The sequence below is a fragment of the Nerophis ophidion genome, linkage group LG06 (assembly GCF_033978795.1).
Source record: "Nerophis ophidion isolate RoL-2023_Sa linkage group LG06, RoL_Noph_v1.0, whole genome shotgun sequence".
Taxonomy (NCBI): Eukaryota; Metazoa; Chordata; class Actinopteri; order Syngnathiformes; family Syngnathidae; genus Nerophis; species Nerophis ophidion.
In genome coordinates, this window is record NC_084616.1 from 7,190,711 (window position 1) to 7,209,538 (window position 18,828).

At 43.5% G+C, this 18,828-nt stretch overlaps 1 protein-coding gene across 1 annotated transcript; it reads right to left on the bottom strand.

Annotated features, from left to right (window-relative positions):
* Positions 1-1,645: 1,645 nt before the first annotated feature.
* Positions 1,646-17,890, bottom strand: mapre1b (microtubule-associated protein, RP/EB family, member 1b). Its single transcript, XM_061902542.1, has 7 exons — positions 17,712-17,890; positions 12,587-12,724; positions 11,030-11,175; positions 7,629-7,830; positions 7,440-7,549; positions 7,220-7,372; positions 1,646-2,662 (listed from the first exon to the last, which is right to left on the bottom strand). Exons 2-7 carry the CDS (start codon positions 12,705-12,707, stop codon positions 2,618-2,620), a joined length of 777 nt encoding a protein of 258 aa, XP_061758526.1. The 5' UTR covers positions 12,708-12,724; positions 17,712-17,890; the 3' UTR covers positions 1,646-2,617.
* Between the last annotated feature and the right edge of the window lie 938 nt (positions 17,891-18,828).

Genomic DNA, 18,828 nt, shown 5'->3' on the forward strand with positions numbered 1-18,828 from the left:
TCACACATGCTGCCTACAACACTTTCACCCTAGAACAATCACTAATACACCCCCATACCATCACACATGCTGCCTACAACACTTTCACCCTAGAACAATCACTAATACACCCCCATACCATCACAAATGCTGCCTACAACACTTTCACCCTAGAACAATCACTAATACACCCCCATACCATCACACATGCTGCCTAGTAAACTTTCACCCTAGAACAGTCCCCATGGTTCTTTTACCCTTTGGTCCACAGTTTCCAAAAACAATTTGAAACGTGAACTCGTCAGGCCACAGAACACTTTTCCACTTTGCATCAGTCCATCTTAGGCGAGCTCGGGCCCAGCCAAGCGTTTCTGGGTGTTGTTGATAAATGGCTGTGGCTTTGCATAGTAGAGTTTTAACTTGCACTTATGGATGAAGCGACCAATTGTAGTTACTGACACTGGTTTTCTGAAGTGTTCCTTAGCCCATGTGGTGATATCCTTTACACACTGATGTGGCTTTTTGATTAAGTAGTGCCTGAGGGATGGAAGGTGTGTAATATCATGGCTTACATGCAGTGATTTCTACACATTCTCTCAACCTTTTGATGATATTACGGAGCGTAGATGGTGAAATCCCTAAATTCCTTGTCGGGAAATGTTGTTCTTAAACAATTTGCTCAGGCATTTGTTGACAAAGTGGTGACCCTCGCCCCGTCCTTGTTTTTGAATGAGTGAGTGAGCATTTCATGGAAGCTGCTTTTATAGCCAATCATGGCACCCACCTGTTCCCAATTAGCCTGTTCACCTGTGGCATGTTCCAAATAAGTATTTGATGAGCATTCCTCAACCCTCTCACTCTTTTTTGCCACCTGTGCCAGCTTTTTTGGAAACATGTTGCAGGCATCAAATTCCAAATGAGCTAATATTTGCAAAAAATAACAAGGTTTGTCAGTTCGAACAATAATATCTTATCTTTTGCAGTCTATTCAATTGAATATCCATCCATCCATCCATTTTCTACCGCTTATTCCCTTTCGGGGTCGCGGGGGGTGCTGGCGCCTATCTCAGCTACAATCGGGCGGAAGGTGGGGTACACCCTGGACAAGTCGCCACCTCATCGCAGGGCCAACACAGATAGACAACATTCACACACTAGGGCCAATTTTAGTGTTGCCAATCAACCTATCCCCAGGTGCATGTCTTTGGAAGTGGGAGGGGCCTATCCCCAGGTGCATGTCTTTGGAAGTGGGAGGGGCCTATCCCCAGGTGCATGTCTTTGGAGGTGGGAGGAAGCCGGAGTACCCGGAGGGAACCCACGCATTCACGGGGAGAACATGCAAACTCCACACAGAAAGATCCCGAGCCTGGATTTGAACCCAGGTCTGCAGGAGCTTTGTATTGTGAGGCAGACGCACTAACCCCTCTGCCACCGTGAAGCCCCTATTTATAAGTTGAAAAGGATTTGTTGTATTCTCTTTTTATTTAGCATTTACACAACCTGACAACTTCACTGCTTTTGAGTTTGCTCTTTTATTTCATTTAGGAGTCTTTTTAAAATGTTAAAGAAAGGAACAGAGGGTTACACTTTGGGCAGAATGAAGGCCAATTCTAAGGTTTCTTAATGAAGCGGAAATATTGGCTGAACACAAAAAGAAGAGTGAAGATTTGGAAACAGTCTGTTTTTAATGAGAAGGCAAAAGAACACGTAGGCACCGTCTGATTGTGTGCAACATTCACTGGGTTTTTTATTTTTATTTTTTTATTTTAAAAAGGGCGTCAGAGGCGCGAGGCTGCTGCTCGTCTTTTGGTTTTTTTCCGGCAGAGCTCTCCGCTTGGGAGGCGAACCTTTGCTGCCTTTTGAGCACCCAACGACTAAAAGAAAGCCTCAGCAACCAGAGACGCGCTCGATGGAGGACAAGTCACGGCGGACATGCCTGAGCTCCAGTCCTAAATACCCTGACATTAATACAAAACACCTAAACACTGGTAGAACATTACACTGGAGGGGAGGAGGGGCGGGGTCTGCTTGATTAAGGCCATTTGACTGAGTTTGTTGCAAAGAAACCAGGAGGAGGATCTCAAACGCCAAAGTGTTTTGTTTTTACACACACACACACTCGACAGGATTACGCACACAACATTCAGCGTTTGCACCGATGCAGGTCTGACTCCATTGGTGGGGACTGCGGTGACACAACCCCTGCCAACATCTTAGGTGAGGACTGACAGCAAGGCACCGCTTCATGACTAGCAGCCATCCAATTGGGAAGAGACAATCAAATTGAGTGGATTAAGCGTGAAATAGGTGGCCTCTTTTAGAATAAGGGGATTGGTTGGGAATGTAAAAAGGAAAACGCCAGAAAAAGTGAGGCACTGATTGGCGGCAGACCACGGAAAAAAAAAATATTAGTTTGGGACACGTTGAAGTCTTAGATTGCTAAAAAAAAAAAAAAAAAGTACAGTACATGCATGCACACACACACACTCCTGTCTCATACCGACACATACTTCCTGGGGGCGGGGCTGACAGGAAGAAGAGGCCGGCGGCCGAGACCTTGCCCACAGAAGAGTTTGAGCCCGGCGGGTGGACTCGGTGGTGGTTGGGGGGACGGGGACGGGGGGGGACTGCTTCAATGCTAAAACTCCTCCTGCTCTTCAGAATCCGGGATCTCAAAACCCTCCTGACAGTGGAGACAGGGGGAGAGAGAGAGAGAGAGAGAGAGAGAGAGCACAGAGAAGATGATTTTCTTTTGGAAGCTCCATTCTCAGTCACATGTCATCTTGTGAGTCTTTGCTTGTGCACACACAATCAAAGTTTGTATTTATTTATAACTGAAACTTTTTCACTTCCGATATCATGCATACTTTTCTTACTAGTAGGAGTTATGTTAGAAAACAGGACAAACACAAACCCATAGGTGAACTTTTTTGTCCTTTTGCTTCATTATACATGTGCGGCTGAGCCCAGATGTATGAGATTGCTGTCGTTTTGTTACATTTACTGACCAAATGAACCAAAATGATCCGTCTTGATATAGTTGTAAACATACTCCAGCTCATAAACTTACAATAAAACATGCTTTAATTTTGTGGCTGTATACGACCGCAGCAGTACTCGGTTGTAGTACACCTTTTCACCACTTGTGGAAGTAATGACAATATCACACAAACTGCAGAACTCTGAAGCTCAGGTCCATCCATCCATCCATTTTCTACCGCTTATTCCCTTTCGGGGTCGCGGGGGGCGCTGGCGCCTATCTCAGCTACAATCGGGCGGAAGGCGGGTTAAACCCTGGACAAGTCGCCACCTCATCGCAGGGCCAACACAGATAGACAGACAACATTCACACTCACATTCACACACTAGGGACCATTTAGTGTTGCCAATCAACCTATCCCCAGGTGCATGTCTTTGGAAGTGGGAGGGGCCTATCCCCAGGTGCATGTCTTTGGAGGTGGGAGGAAGCCGGAGTACCCGGAGGGAACCCACGCATTCACGGGGAGAACATGCAAACTCCACACAGAAAGATCCCAAGCCTGGATTTGAACCCAGGACTGCAGGACCTTCGTATTGTGAGGCAGACGCACTAACCCCTCTGCCACCGTGAAGTTTAAAAGTTTAAGTATGACTGTCAAAAATAACCAGTTAACTCATGTGAGTAATCACAAAAAAAAATATGACAGTAACTATGTTTAGTTTCAGATTAATCACGAAATGTATTTATTTATTTTGACCTTACAACAGGGGTTGGTTGATAAACCATCAGTTATCAGGTCAATGCAAAGATGAGTTCATCAGGGGACTGTGACTGTTTAAATTTTACTTTAAAAACAATCCTGACAGGACTTTAGATACAACTTTGAGAAAATAAATGACCTAAACCAAAGTAACACTTGTAGAAAATGTATGTGTATGACATTCTGACGAATCATTTGTGTGAAAACATTAGGTCTTTTTTAAACGAAATTATGCATGAAAGTAATTTACTGTGATTAATCAAGAATTGTCCAAATTTAAAAGTGGGATTAATCTCATTAAAACATCATAATTTGAAAGAATTAATCCATCCATCCATTTTCTGCCGCTTATTCCCGTTCGCTCAGGTCAGAAAAGTTTTTTTTTTTAAGCACAAAAATTATGACTAAAGTGGGGAAGCTGTATTTTTATTGACAGTTTATTTAATGAAAATAGAAAATGGATGGATGGATGTTATGATTATTTATCATTACTTTAGTTACAATGTATTTATGTTAGCACTGTGTAATTGTACGTACATTTCTTTTCTTTTTATATATTTGTTAATTACAGCTGAAACGGACCAAAAGAAATCGCCAGACACTCATGAAATTATTTATGAGAGGACGACTTTTGGACAAAATTTATGAACACTTGAGTGCACTTTATTTACCATATTGTTTTGCATATTATTGCTTTGTATTTCATTAACTTACTTTTTAGTAAAACAACTCTGAGCTAATATTTATTGACATGGTATCAGTGTATAAATATAGTAAACCACTCCTCCATGCATCAGCAGCCCGATTTGTATAAAGTACCCGGACTGAAATGTGGTGGAAACACAAACAGGAACCTATAGATCCAGGAACCAAACATTCCTGAACCTTCGGTGGAAAATGGCCTTATGACATTACAGTACAACTGTTATAGTATTAGGTCTACTTTATTTCATCAAGCGTGTAGAAGTGAGTGTGTGGGGGTGCTGAAAAGTAGGTATAAAAGGTCATAAATACATTTTTAATGATCTAAGAAAATATTTTTTTCATGATTAGAATTGTCATTTGGCAAATGTGTATTTATTTCTACTTCCTGGAAATGCATTTACCCCAGATGACTGTATAATTATTTGATACTTTTTATTAACAAAAGGTGGTTGTTTTTGGACTGCAGTCAAGTTTAACTGTTACGCTTGTGTGCTGTTGTGTTAATTTTGACAGCAAAATTTGATTTAGTTTTAGTCGTAGTCTTAATTAAAATGTAATTTAGTTTTAGTTGACGAAATATCATAAGATTATAGTCGATGAAAACTTCAGTAGATTTAGTCGACTATAGGGTAATATGTAAACCAGGGGTGCCCACACTTTTTCTGCAGGCGAGCTACTTTTCAATGGACCAACTCGAGGGGATCTACCTCATTTATATATATCATTTATATTTATTTATTTATGAAAGATACATTTTTGTAAACAAGTTAAATGTGTTTAATGATAATACAAGCATATAGATGTCTTTCTTTCACAAAGACAAGAATATAAGTTGGTGTATTACCTGATTCTGATGACTTGCATTGATTGGAATCAGACAGTAATGATGATAACGCCCACATTTTCAAATGGAGGAGAAAAAAAGTTGTCCTTTCTGTACGATACCACATGAAAGTGGTTGGTTTTTGGCATCTAATTCATCCAGCTTCCATACACTTTACAAGAAAAACATTGGCGGCAAATTCCGTAGCTTGCTTGATTGACATTCACGGCACCCGAGGGTCTTGTGAGATGACGCTGGCTGCTGCCAGTTCATTATTATGAAAAAATGACAGAGAGGAAGGCGAGAAACACTTTTTATTTCAACAGACTTTCGCGCCGTCCCTTCCGTCAAAACTCTAAAGGCCGACTGCACATTTCCTATCTTCACAATAAAAGCCCTGCTTCATGCTGCCTGCGCTAACAAAATAAGAGTCTCGGATGTGCACGCCAGCTTTCTGAGGGATCGCTTGTGCACGCCAGTTTTCCGAGACTCTGTATTTACTTAGCGCAGGCAGCATGAAGCAGGGCTTTTATTGTGAAGATAGGAAATGTGCAGTCGGCCTTTAGAGTTTTGACGGAAGGTACGGCGCGAGAGTCTGTTGAAATAAAAAGTCTTTCTCGCCTTCCTCTCGGTCATTTTCATAATAATGATCTTGCAGCAGCCAGCGTCATCTCACAAGACCCTCCGGTACCGTGAATGTCATTTAAGTGACGTCTTGAAGATTGATGATCAATAATTTTTAGGTCTATTTTTTTTAAAAGCCTGGCTGGAGATCGACTGACACACCCCCCGCGGTCGACTGGTAGCTCGCGATCGACGTAATGGGCACCCCTGATGTAAACTTTCCCTTCAATTTCTAAAAGTCAAAGCAAAACAGTGGAAAAATCACCGATACAAGTCGTATTTTGATGAAAATCATGTCTCAAATTTAGTATTTCACGAGTAAGCCGTGTAATAAACGGGATAACGTCGAGTAAGTTGTATGTTGTGGAAAATGCTTACCTGTGTGTGGATTTCGGGGTGATTGGACTGTAAATGTCGCTTCAAGTTTGTTGTGTTTTTCCCCGTAATCCTCGCGCTGCATTTCTTACACTGCGTCTTATCTTTGACGTCAAATATAAAATTTCCTCTCTCCTCTTCCTCCCCGGCGTTGACAGGTTGTCTTCAGTCTCAAACGCAAACTACGTTTACGTAACTTCCTTACCACGTCGCTCTGATTGGTTCTCTTCCCAACCCCTCCCGCCTCTTCCTAACGAAATGAGTTCCGATTGGATCTCGTCTCTGGCAGACATTTTCGTCTCGTTTTTATTCGTTGACGAATATGTCAATACACCTCGTCATCGTCCTAGTCCACGTAAACTGTTTTTTATTTCGGTATTGTCTCGTTTTAGTCAGGAAAAAAAAAGGTCGCTGACGATAACTATGACGAAAATTTTTCGTCAACAAAATTAACACTGGTGTGCTATTGTGTGCTTAGCTGCTGCGTAGCTCCTAGCGCCTAGTAGCCTACACCCTAACATGTTGACCTTTAGGAAATGACTTGGCTAAAGTAGAAGAAAAGAGGACATTTGGATGTTGACTGCAGGACTGCTTGTATCGCAGATTTGACATGCAAGACATACTTGTTGCTGATATCAACACTGGATTAGGACACCCAAAGTAATAATAACGCTGCTTCACTTTGTTGTACACGGGATAAAAAGTGCACATAAGAATGTGCTTCCCTCTACACAAACTAAATACAGCTCGACTGTGGTACGGATCATTTCCTTCTGCAGGTTTCTGGAAGAAAAGACTTGCACCTGGGGATAGGTTGATTGGCAACACTAAATGGTCCCTAGTGTGTGAATGTTGTCTGTGTTGGTCCTGTGATGAGGTGGTGACTTGTCCAGCTGAGATAGGCTCTAGCACCCCCCCCCCCGCGACCCCAAAAGGGACAATGGATGGGTTTCTGGAACAGGGACACACTCACGTCTGTGGCGTAGAGGATTTCCACGATCTTCTGCAGCGTGGGGTCGCCTTGGCTTTCGTTCTCCTGGCAAATCAACTCGATGTTCCTCAGCTTACCAAAATAAAAGTCTCTCTCCTTCTCCATGTCCTGGATGGTGCACTTCAAGCCATCCACCTGAAGAGCAGCACACACATGTCAAAGGGCTCCATCAATCAGAACTCGGTTATTGCTTTTTTTAAACCTCATTCATGAGCTCCGCCCTCTCGTCATCAACTCCTGCACCTCCAGTCTTCCTGGCGCTGACGGTGGACACTTTGGGCGCTACCTTGGCGACGGGCGGCCTCTGAGGAGCTGAAGAGAGCAAAGAGAGGACGGCGGTCAGCAATGAAGACTAAAACTTTTTTCCCGTTGGTCCAAGCGGCGCTCTGACCCTGACTGATGGCCTTCTTCGGGGCTTTGTTGAACGCAGACATAGGGGCGTTGGAAGCGGGCGCGGCGTCCTGGCCCTGCCTGGCCTCCACCGGGTCGTAATCCCGCTCGTCGTAGTTGGCGTCAAAGAACTTCTTGAACCACTGCACGAACTCAAAGTTGTCTTGGAACTTGCCCTTCACCAGTTTGTCCACGGGGATGATCTGAAAGACGAGGAGGTCAGAATGTGACTGCACTCTACTTTCATTCCCTTTCTTATAGCGCTTCTCTTATAGAGTGAGGGGTGAGCTGGAGCCTATCCCAGCCTTATTTAGAGCACAGGTGTCATGTTTAATGGCAATTTGTTCTTTCTATTTTGACAGAAAAAAATACATGTTCTGCATGAAATTGTTTTTATTTAAAACTTTGATAATATCTAAATATTGCAACAAATATATTATACTTTCCAAACATTTTTTTTGTTAAAATTAGGGCCGCACATTGAATCAACATTGAGGTTTTGATTTCCCCCCTCCTGGCATTTGAGTAACAGACATGCCTACGTTTATTCAATAGTAGAATTAACTGAACGCAGTGAGCCCTCTTTTTAGTCATCCACAATCTTTGCCCCAGTGGTTTACCCGCAGGAAGCACAGACAGCCTCGCTACTCGCCAGTGACAAGTTCCGCAAAGTAAAAATTTTTTTTCAACCATGACTATCAATAGTATTTGCCTATGAAATTATTGTAAGTATACCTCTGCATACCATTGTAAGTTTATTACCATTAAAAGGAGACAACACACCGGTGAAGCCAAGTGCTACATACCCTTCATCATTTACTACTGTGTTCCCCGAGGTTGCACCCACCCCCCCCTGGCACCGCACCGCGCCCGCTAAAGGGGCCCGGCCCATTATTTGAGAAGGTCACTTGCCTAACATGCATGTTTGTGGGACTGTATATATTTGTATTATCTTGAAAAGGTCATTGGCTCTCTCCTGAAAGTGAATTTCGCCCCCTGCTGGCTGCCACCCAGTAGTGCAGCAGTCTGCACACTTTTTACACCAAACTTCTAAAGAGCCATCTTTTGAATTACTACAAAAACCAAAAAGCAGTGAAGTTGTCACCTTGTGTAAAAAGTAAATAAAAAGAGAATACAAGAAATAATTTTCAACTTATTTTCAATTGAATAGACTGCAAGGACAAGATATTTCATGTTCACAGTGAGAAACTTGAAAAAAGTAGTCAGAGGGCCATTTTTGCCAGTGTGTTACATGGCCTTTCCTTTCAACAACACTCAGTAAAGGTTTGGGAAGTGAGGAGACTCATTTTTGAAGTGGAATCCTTTCCCATTCTTGCTTGATCTACAGCTTAAGTTGTTCAACAGTCTCCTGCCTCATATGGGATGGTCCAAATAAGTCTTTGATGAGCATTCCTCAACTTTCTTACTCTTTTTTGCCACTTGTGCCAACCTTTTTGAAACATTTTGCAGGCATCAAATTCCGAATGAGCTAATGTTTGCTAATAACAAAGTTTTCCGGTGTGAACATGAAATATCTTGTCTTTGCAGTCTATTCAATTGAATATAAGTTGAAAACGATTTGCAAATCATTGTATTCTCTTTTTATTTACCATTTACACAACATGACAACTTCACTGCTTTTGTATTCTTTCATAAAGTTCCACGTTAACTAGGGATGTTATGATTAGGGTTTTATGATACCAATCATCCCGTAGCGAGATCGGTTGATACCGATCACTTGTATAAATGTCAATGATTTCACATTGGTATGTAGCGTGCTACCGACAGTTAATATAAACACAATATTTGACTGTAGGCCTGGTGATAGAAACATATCAATATATATTGTGATAGACACGTAAAGACTGTACAACTCCTCTCTGTGGGGGGTGGGGGGGATACAAAACAATAACAGTGCAATACTTTTTCATAACATGCTCACTACTGCCTAGTTTCTCTTGTTATATTCTTATTTTACTGTTATATTTTTATTATCATTGCTGCTTTTTATTTGTATTCTTATTGTAATATTGTTCTACTTTGTTTCCATTTATACCCCCATTATTTACTTTTTAAATTGATCTCAACTCTGTACACTGCTGCTGGAATTTAAATTTTCCTGAAGGAATCAATAAAGTACTATCTATCTATCTAAATCAGGGGTGCCCATTACGTCGATCGCGAGCTACCAGTCGACCGCGGGGGGTGTGTCAGTCGATCTCCAGCCAGGCTTTTAAAAAAAATAGACCTAAAAATTAGTAATCATCAATCTTCACCAAGACGTCACTTACATTACATTCACGGTACCGGAGGGTCTTGTGAGATGACGCTGGCTGCTGCAAGATCATTATTATGAAAATATGACCGAGAGGAAGGCGAGAAACACTTTTTATTTCAACAGACTCTCGCGCCGTACCTTCCGTCAAAACTCTAAAGGCCGACTGCACATTTCCTATCTTCACAATAAAAGCCCTGCTTCATGCTGCCTGCGCTAACTAAATACGGAGTCTCGGAAAACTGGCGTGCACAAGCGATCCCTCAGAAAGCCAGCTTTCCGAGACTCTTATTTTGTTAGCGCAGGCAGCATGAAGCAGGGCTTTTATTGTGAAGATAGGAAATGTGCAGTCGGCCTTTAGAGTTTTGACGGAAGGGACGGCGCGAAAGTCTGTTGAAATAAAAAGTGTTTCTCGCCTTCCTCTCTGTCATTTTTTCATAATAATGAACTGGCAGCAGCCAGCGTCATCTCACAAGACCCTCGGGTGCCGTGAATGTCAATCAAGCAAGCTACGGAATTTGCCGCCAATGTTTTTCTTGTAAAGTGTATGGAAGCTGGATGAATTAGATGCCAAAAACCAACCACTTTCATGTAGTATTGTACAGAAAGGACAACTTTTTTTCTCCTCCATTTGAAAATGTGGGCGTTATCATCATTACTGTCTGATTCCAATCAATGCAAGTCATCAGAATCAGGTAATACACCAACTTATATTCTTGTCTTTGTGAAAGAAAGACATCTATATGTGTTACACATGCTTGTATTATCATTAAACACATTTAACTTGTTTACAAAAATGTCTCTTTCATGAATAAATAAATATAAATGATATATATAAATGAGGTAGATCCCCTCGAGTTGGTCAATTGAAAAGTAGCTCGCCTGCAGAAAAAGTGTGGGCACCCCTGATCTAAATGATATCAATAAAAAAAATGTTGTATAAATCCGTCACTGCAGTGTGTTGACTCCTGTATATAGCGCCATCATGGACACCGCTGCATAAGTGTGGATTTAAACAATGTGATGTTCTCTCCGGCCTCCGCCTTGCTAAACATAAAGTCAATGGCAAGTAGAAATAACAAAAGCAGAAAGACGCCTCATAGTGATGGCCACGTCTCGGTACTCACTTTGTCCACGCCCATCTTCTTGAAGGCAATCTGCAGGAGCTTGTAGTTGTGAATGTACTCGTGCTCCAGCTTGGCGCCAAACTTGACTCTCTTCAGAGGCAGCGAGCCCGGGAACAGCAAGTCCATGAACTGGCAGTAGGCTGCACCTGCGCACAAACAATGTCTTACTTTAAAAGCCTCATTTTTACTAACTTTCTCTTCACACTCCATGCAAAGAAACAATGGGCAGAAAACAAGATGGTGCAGCCAAACTTGACAGTGGGTACTGTTAAATGATTGGCTGTTAGCGTGATCAATGATCAGCCGACCTTGCTTGATTCCCGGAATGTTGCGACCCTACTAAAAGACTCCGGCTTATTAGTGATTCCTAGAGCCCAAAAAAAGTCTGCGGGCTATAGAGCGTTTTCCGTTCGGGCTCCAGTACTCTGGAATGCCCTCCCGGTAACAGTTCGAGATGCTACCTCAGTAGAAGCATTTAAGTCTCACCTTAAAACTCATCTGTATACTCTAGCCTTTAAATAGACCTCCTTTTTAGACCAGTTGATCTGCCGCTTCTTTTCTTTCTCCTATGTCCCCCCCTCCCTTAAAAAAATACTAAATAAATAAACAAATAATATATATATTTTTTTTTTAAAATTAAATCAACATAAAAAACACAATATACACTTAAAAATAGTGCACCAACCACAAAAAACTCCCTTTGTCATGACAAAAATGTCCATTTTGCATGACAAAGAAGAAAAAAACAAAAAAGAAAAAAAAAGGACCCCCCCCACCTTAAAACTCATCTGTATACTCTAGCCTTTAAATAGACCTCCTTTTTAGACCAGTTGATCTGCCGCTTCTTTTCTTTCTCCTATGTCCCCCCCTCCCTTGTGGAGGGGGTCCGGTCCGATGACCATGGATGAAGTACTGGCTGTCCAGAGTCGAGACCCAGGATGGACCGCTCGTCGGGACCCAGGATGGACCGCTCGCCTGTATCGGTTGGGGACATCTCTACGCTGCTGATCCGCCTCCGCTTGAGATGGTTTCCTGTGGACGGGACTCTCGCTGCTGTCTTGGATCCGCTTGAACTGAACTCTCGCGGCTGTGTTGGAGCCACTATGGATTGAACTTTCACAGTATCATGTTAGACCCGCTCGACATCCATTGCTTTCGGTCCCCTAGAGGGGGGGGGTTGCCCACATCTGAGGTCCTCTCCAAGGTTTCTCATAGTCAGCATTGTCACTGGCGTCCTACTGGATGTGAATTCTCCCTGCCCACTGGGTGTGAGTTTTCCCTGCCCTTTTGTGGGTTCTTCCGAGGATGTTGTAGTCGTAATGATTTGTGCAGTCCTTTGAGACATTTGTGATTTGGGGCTATATAAATAAACATTGATTGATTGATGATACTCACGGAGCGGTGCCACAGCTCATTTATTGGACAAGGAAGCTAATGACTGGCTAGTTAGCTTAACTGCTAAAATGAAAACAAGAGACATTACTGTATTTCAGAGCCCAATCGGACAGAATACAATTATTAATATCACATTACTGTCCCAGCAATTAAGGTCTTCACCTGAGCACAACATCTCGATCTTGTTGAGGTTCATCTGCAGGGAATCGTTGATCCAGACGAGCATGTCATGGCGACTCAAGTTGTCGCTGGTCACTGAGGTGGAGTAGACGTTCACAGCCATTGTCGGTCAGCAGGTGTCTGCGGGAGGAGGAGGACACACCCAAAGGCTTTCCTGATAAATATATATTTTTTTAAAACATTTACAACAATAAAATAGGAACAGTAGAAGACAGTAGAAATTGTCACCGTCGCCAACAAGGAAGTGACCAATATCTAGCCCCGCCCCTTCTACACGAGGGCATATCAGTGCCTCACGCTCTCTGTAGGGGAGTAAACAAACCCAACCTTTGGAGGACAACAGGGCAGGTATCGCCGATACCAATACTTTTTACTTGGACGTTTTACTGAGTGACTTTGTGGCGTTTGCCTTTTATTTTGTTAAAAAAAATATATTTTATTTCCATCCCTCCATCTTCTTCCGCTTATCCCAGGTAGGGTCGCGGGGGCAGCAGCCTAAGCAGGGAAGCCCAGACTTTCCTCTCCCCAGCCACTTGGTCCAGCTCCTCCCGGGGGATCCCCAGGCGTTCCCAGGACAGCCGGGAGATATAGTCTTCCCAACGTGTCCTGGATCCACTATGGATTGGACTTTCACAAAATCATGTTAGACCCGCTCGATATCCATTGTGAATTGTGAATTATATTTATATAGCGCTTTTTCTAGTGACTCAAAGCGCTTTACATAGTGAAACCCAATATTTAAGTTACATTTAAACCAGTGTGGGTGGCACTGGGAGCATGTGGGTAAAGTGTCTTGCCCAAGGACACAACGGCAGTGAATAGGATGGCGGAAGCGGGAATTGAACCTGCAACCCTCAAATTGCTGGCACGGCCGCTCTACCGACCGAGCTATGCCGCCCCATTCCTTTCTGTCCCCCGGTATGCCCACATATGCGGTCCTCTCCAAGGTTTTTCCTCATTGTCATCATTGTCACTGTCACCGACGTCCCACTGGGTGTGAGTTTTTCCTTGCCCTTATGTGGGCTCTACAGAGGACGTGGTTGTGGCTTGTGCAGCCCTTTGAGACACTTGTGATTTAGGGCTATATAAATAAACATTGATTGATGATGATTGATTGATTGACTATATGTACACGTTCATAAATATTAACAAAAAATAATACATTGAAGAGAACTAAAAACCACATAACTCCCCTCGCTGGTATCGACCTAATGTGAACAAAATGGGTTTAGAATTGATCCAACCTCAATGGCATCTGTCAAGTCATGTTCTCCACATATTAAAATGCGGCCTTATTCCTCTCAATCTTCTTCCGCTTATCCGAGGTTGGGTCGCGGGGGCAATAGCCTAAGCAGGGAAACCCAGACTTCCCTCTCCCCAGCCACTTCGTCTAGCTCTTCCCGGGGGATCCCGAGGCGTTCCCAGGCCAGCCGGGAGACATAGTCTTCCCAACGTGTCCTGGGTCTTCCCCGTGGCCTCCTACCGGTTGGACGTGCCCTAAACACCTCCCTCGGGAGGCATTCGGGTGGCATCCTGACCAGATGCCCGAACCACCTCATCTGGCTCCTCTCCATGTGAAGGAGCAGCTGCTTTACTTTGAGTTCCTCCCGGATGGCAGAGCTTCTCACCCTATCTCTAAGGGAGAGACCCAAACTCATTTCAGCCGCTTGTACCCGTGATCTTATCCTTTCGGTCATGACCCAAAGCTCATGACCATAGATGAGGGTGGGAACGTAGATCGACCGGTAAATCGTGAGATCGACAGGCGGATCGGTGCGGCGTTTTCAGTAATGCGGACGTTGTACCGATCCGTTGTGGTGAAGAAGGAGCTGAGCCGGAAGGCAAAGCTCTCAATTTACCGGTCGATCTACGTTCCTCTCAATCAACCCTGTCATATTTCCATCCTTGGGGTCGCGATTCGTTTATATATGGATTTTTTTTCGATTCAACGCGATTCTCGATTCAAAAATTATATTTTCCCGATTCAAAAGGATTCTGTATTCATTCAATACATAGATTCCAGCAGGATCTACCCCAGTCTGCTGACATGCTAGCAGAGTAGTAGATTTTTTTTTTTTTTAAAAAGCTTTTATAAAATTGTAAAGGACAATGTTTTATCAACTGATTGCAATAATGTAAATTTGTTTTTAATATTAAACAAACCAAAAATATGACTTATTTTATCTTTGTGAAAACATTGGACACAGTGTGTTGTCAAGCTTATGAGATGCCATGCAAGTGTAAGCCACTGTGACACTATTGTTCTTGAAATTATCACAAATATTGATACAGTTTGTTGATGATATTCATTTTTGTTTCACTACTTTTGGTTTGTTCTGTGTGGTGTTTGTGTCTCCTCTCAATTGCTCTGTTAACGTATTATTTTCGGGTCTCCCCATGTCTAGCATTAAAAGATTACAGTTGGTACAAAATGCGGCTGCTAGACTTTTGACAAGAACAAGAAAGTTTGATAACATTACGCCTGTACTGTATATACCTTTATATACATATATACATACATATATACCTATACTGTATATACCTTTATATACATATATACATACATATATACTTATACTGTATATACCTTTATATACATATATACATACATATATACCTATACTGTATATACCTTTATATACATATATACATACATATATACCTATACTGTATATACCTTTATATACATATATACATACATATATACCTATACTGTATATACCTTTATATACATATATACATACATATATACCTATACTGGCTCACCTGCACTGGCTTCCTGTGCACTTAAGATGTGACTTTAAGGTTTTACTACTTACGTATAAAATACTACACGGTCTAGCTCCATCCTATCTTGCCGATTGTATTGTACCATATGTCCCGGCAAGAAATCTGCGTTCAAAGGACTCCGGCTTATTAGTGATTCCCAAAGCCCAAAAAAAGTCTGCGGGCTATAGAGCGTTTTCCGTTCGGGCTCCAGTACTCTGGAATGCCCTCCCGGTAACAGTTCGAGATGCCACCTCAGTAGAAGCATTTAAGTCTCACCTTAAAACTAATTTGTATACTCTAGCCTTTAAATAGACTCCCTTTTTAGACCAGTTGATCTGCCGTTTCTTTTCTTTTTCTCCTATGTCCCACTCTCCCTTGTGGAGGGGGTCCGGTCCGATCCGGTGGCCATGTACTGCTTGCCTGTGTATCGGCTGGGGACATCTCTGTGCTGCTGATCCGCCTCCGCTTGGGATGGTTTCCTGCTGGCTCTGCTGTGAACGGGACTCTCGCTGCTGTGTTGGATCGGCAGTGGACTGGACTCTCGCGACTGCGTTGGATCCATTGTGGATTGAACTTTCACAGTATCATGTTAGACCCGCTCGACATCCATTGCTTTCCTCCTCTCCAAGGTTCTCATAGTCATCATTGTCACCGACGTCCCACTGGGTGTGAGTTTTCCTTGCCCTTATGTGGGCCTACCGAGGATGTCATAGTGGTTTGTGCAGCCCTTTGAGACACTAGTGATTTAGGGCTATATAAGTAAACATTGATTGATTGATTGATTGATTGATTATTGCAGTTCTGAGTGTTGCTGGCTCAGGTTTGCTTCTGGAATTGGATTGCATTGTTATGGTATTGCTGAGTAGTGCTTTGTTGGATTAATTGACTAAAAAAAAATAAAAAAGAATGTGAGAATCGCGATTCATATTCGAATCGACTTTTTCCCCACACCCCTAATTGTCACTGTCACCGACGTCCCACTGGGGTGAGTTTTTCCTTGCCCTTATGTGGGCTCTACCAAGGATGTGGTTGTGGCTTGTGCAGCCCTTTGAGACACTGATGATTTAGGGCTATATAAATAAACGTTGTTTGATGAACAAAATGGGTTTAGAATCGATCCAACCTGCCCCAAGTGGAGGAGTTCAAGTACCCAGGAGTCTTGTTCACGAGTGAGGGAAGAGTGGATCGTGAGATCGACAGGCGGGGATCGGTGCGGCGTCTTCAGTAATGCGGACGTTGTACCGATCCGTTGTGGTGAAGAAGGAGCTGAGCCGGAAGGCAAAGCTCTCAATTTACCGGTCGATCTACGTTCCCATCCTCACCTATGGTCATGAGCTTTGGGTCATGACCGAAAGGATAAGATCACGGGTACAAGCGGCCGAAATGAGTTTGGGGCTCTCCCTTAGAGATAGGGTGAGAAGCTCTGCCATCCGGGAGGAACTCAAAGTAAAGCCGCTGCTCCTTCACATCGAGAGGAGCCAGATGAGGTGGTTCGGGCATCTGGTCAGGATGCCACCCGAACGCCTCCCTAGGGAGGTGTTTAGGGCACGTCCAACCGGTAGGAGGCCACGGGGAAGACCCAGGACACGTTGGGAAGACTATGTCTCCCGGCTGGCCTGGGAACGCCTCGGGATCCCCCGGGAAGAGCTAGACGAAGTGGCTGGGGAAAGGGAAGTCTGGGTTTCCCTGCTTAGGCTGTTGCCCCCGCGGCCCGACCTCGGATAAGCGGAAGAAGATGGATGGATGGATGGATCCAACCTCAATGGCATCTGTCAAGTCATGTTCTCCACATATTAAAAAGCGGCCTTATTCCCTTCTATCAACCCTGTCATATTTCCATTCCAGCTATAAAAAAAGTAGTTTGAATTGTGTTAGTGTTGTTAGTTGTGATTAAAGACCAAGTCTGGCGGAGGAAGAAGAAAAAAAAACAAGCTAACAAGGCTAGCTTAGCTTAGCATCTGGATATTTCAACTAGATATTTCCGTGAGAGCGGGGGGCAAAATATTATCATTTAAAGCACATTTATTGTTCATATTGTTAACTGTTGCTGATTAATGCCGCAGATGATGAACTATGTTGATGTAAATAAAGAACTATGTTGACGTAATTGACGGGAAGAAGACGCCGCTAACTAACACGAGACGCACTTTTCCCGCCCTGAAATATGACTTTTATTCTGCTTCTTCGGCGTGTTTGATGTCAGGTTTGATGTTTAATGCAGGTCTTAGTGCGCCATGAGGGTTATTAAGAGGCAGAAGATGTGCTATTAATCAGAAAGTGAGGCGGAGATGTGCGGCCTCTTCGGGCCTGCGGGCAGCGGACACTCAGGTGGACCCACCTTCACGTCCAAAGTCGGGCTGGCTGGCTTCTCAAAGGTTGGCTCACAGTCCAAAAGCAGCGCAAGAGAAGATGGAAGTCTTGTCTTCTTCTTTCTTGTCTTCTTGTTTTTTTTTTTACTTACTTCTTCTTCCTCTTTTTTTGACTTATTCTTCGTGGTGTTCGAGGGTGACGTCATCCCATTTACTCTTTACCGCCGCCTAGTGCTGCGGAGTGGACACACACACACACACACACGCACTTACAAGCACGCACAAAATACACACAAAAACACACACACCCACAAACACACACATGCACAAACACACTCACACGCACAAACAAACATACACACACGCACAAACACACACACACCACACGCACAAACAAACATACACACACACGCACAAACACACACAGACACAAACACACACCACACACACTTGCACAAACACACACACACACAAATACACACCACAAACACACACACATGCGCAAACACACACCACGCACACACGCACAAACACACACCACACACACGCACAAACATACAGACACACGCACAAACACACACCACAAACACACGCACAAACACACACAGACACAAACACACACACATGGACAAACACTTGCACAAACACACACACCACACACACACGCACAAACACACACACATGCACAAACACACACCACACACACACACACACAAACACACACCACACACACGCACAAACACACACACAGACACACCACACACACACACAGACACAGACACACACACGTACACACACCACACACACACAAACACACACCAGACACACACGCACAAACAAACATACACACACACGCACAAACACACACAAACACACACCACAAACACACGCACAAACATACATACACACACACACACCACACCACACACACGCACAAACATACACACACACGCACAAACAAACACCACAAACACACATTACAAACACACGCACAAACAACCACAGACACAAACACACACATGTACACACACCACACACGCACAAATACACCACACACACGCACAAACACACACCACACACACACACACACAAACACACACCACACACACGCACAAACAAACATACACACACACACACCACACCACA

What these genes read in the sequence shown, in the direction of transcription:
- mapre1b (XM_061902542.1), bottom strand. Translation starts at nt 12,707, where the DNA reads ATGGCTGTGAACGTCTACTCCACCTCAGTGACCAGCGACAACTTGAGT. An exon ending in AGAAGATGGGCGTGGACAAA is followed by an intron (nt 7,831 to 11,029) that starts GTGAGTACCGAG and finishes CTCGTCTTTCAG; the next exon opens with ATCATCCCCGTGGACAAACT. An exon ending in GGGCGGAGCTCATGAATGAG is followed by an intron (nt 7,373 to 7,439) that starts GTTTAAAAAAAG and finishes GCTGCTCTTCAG; the next exon opens with GTGGATGGCTTGAAGTGCAC.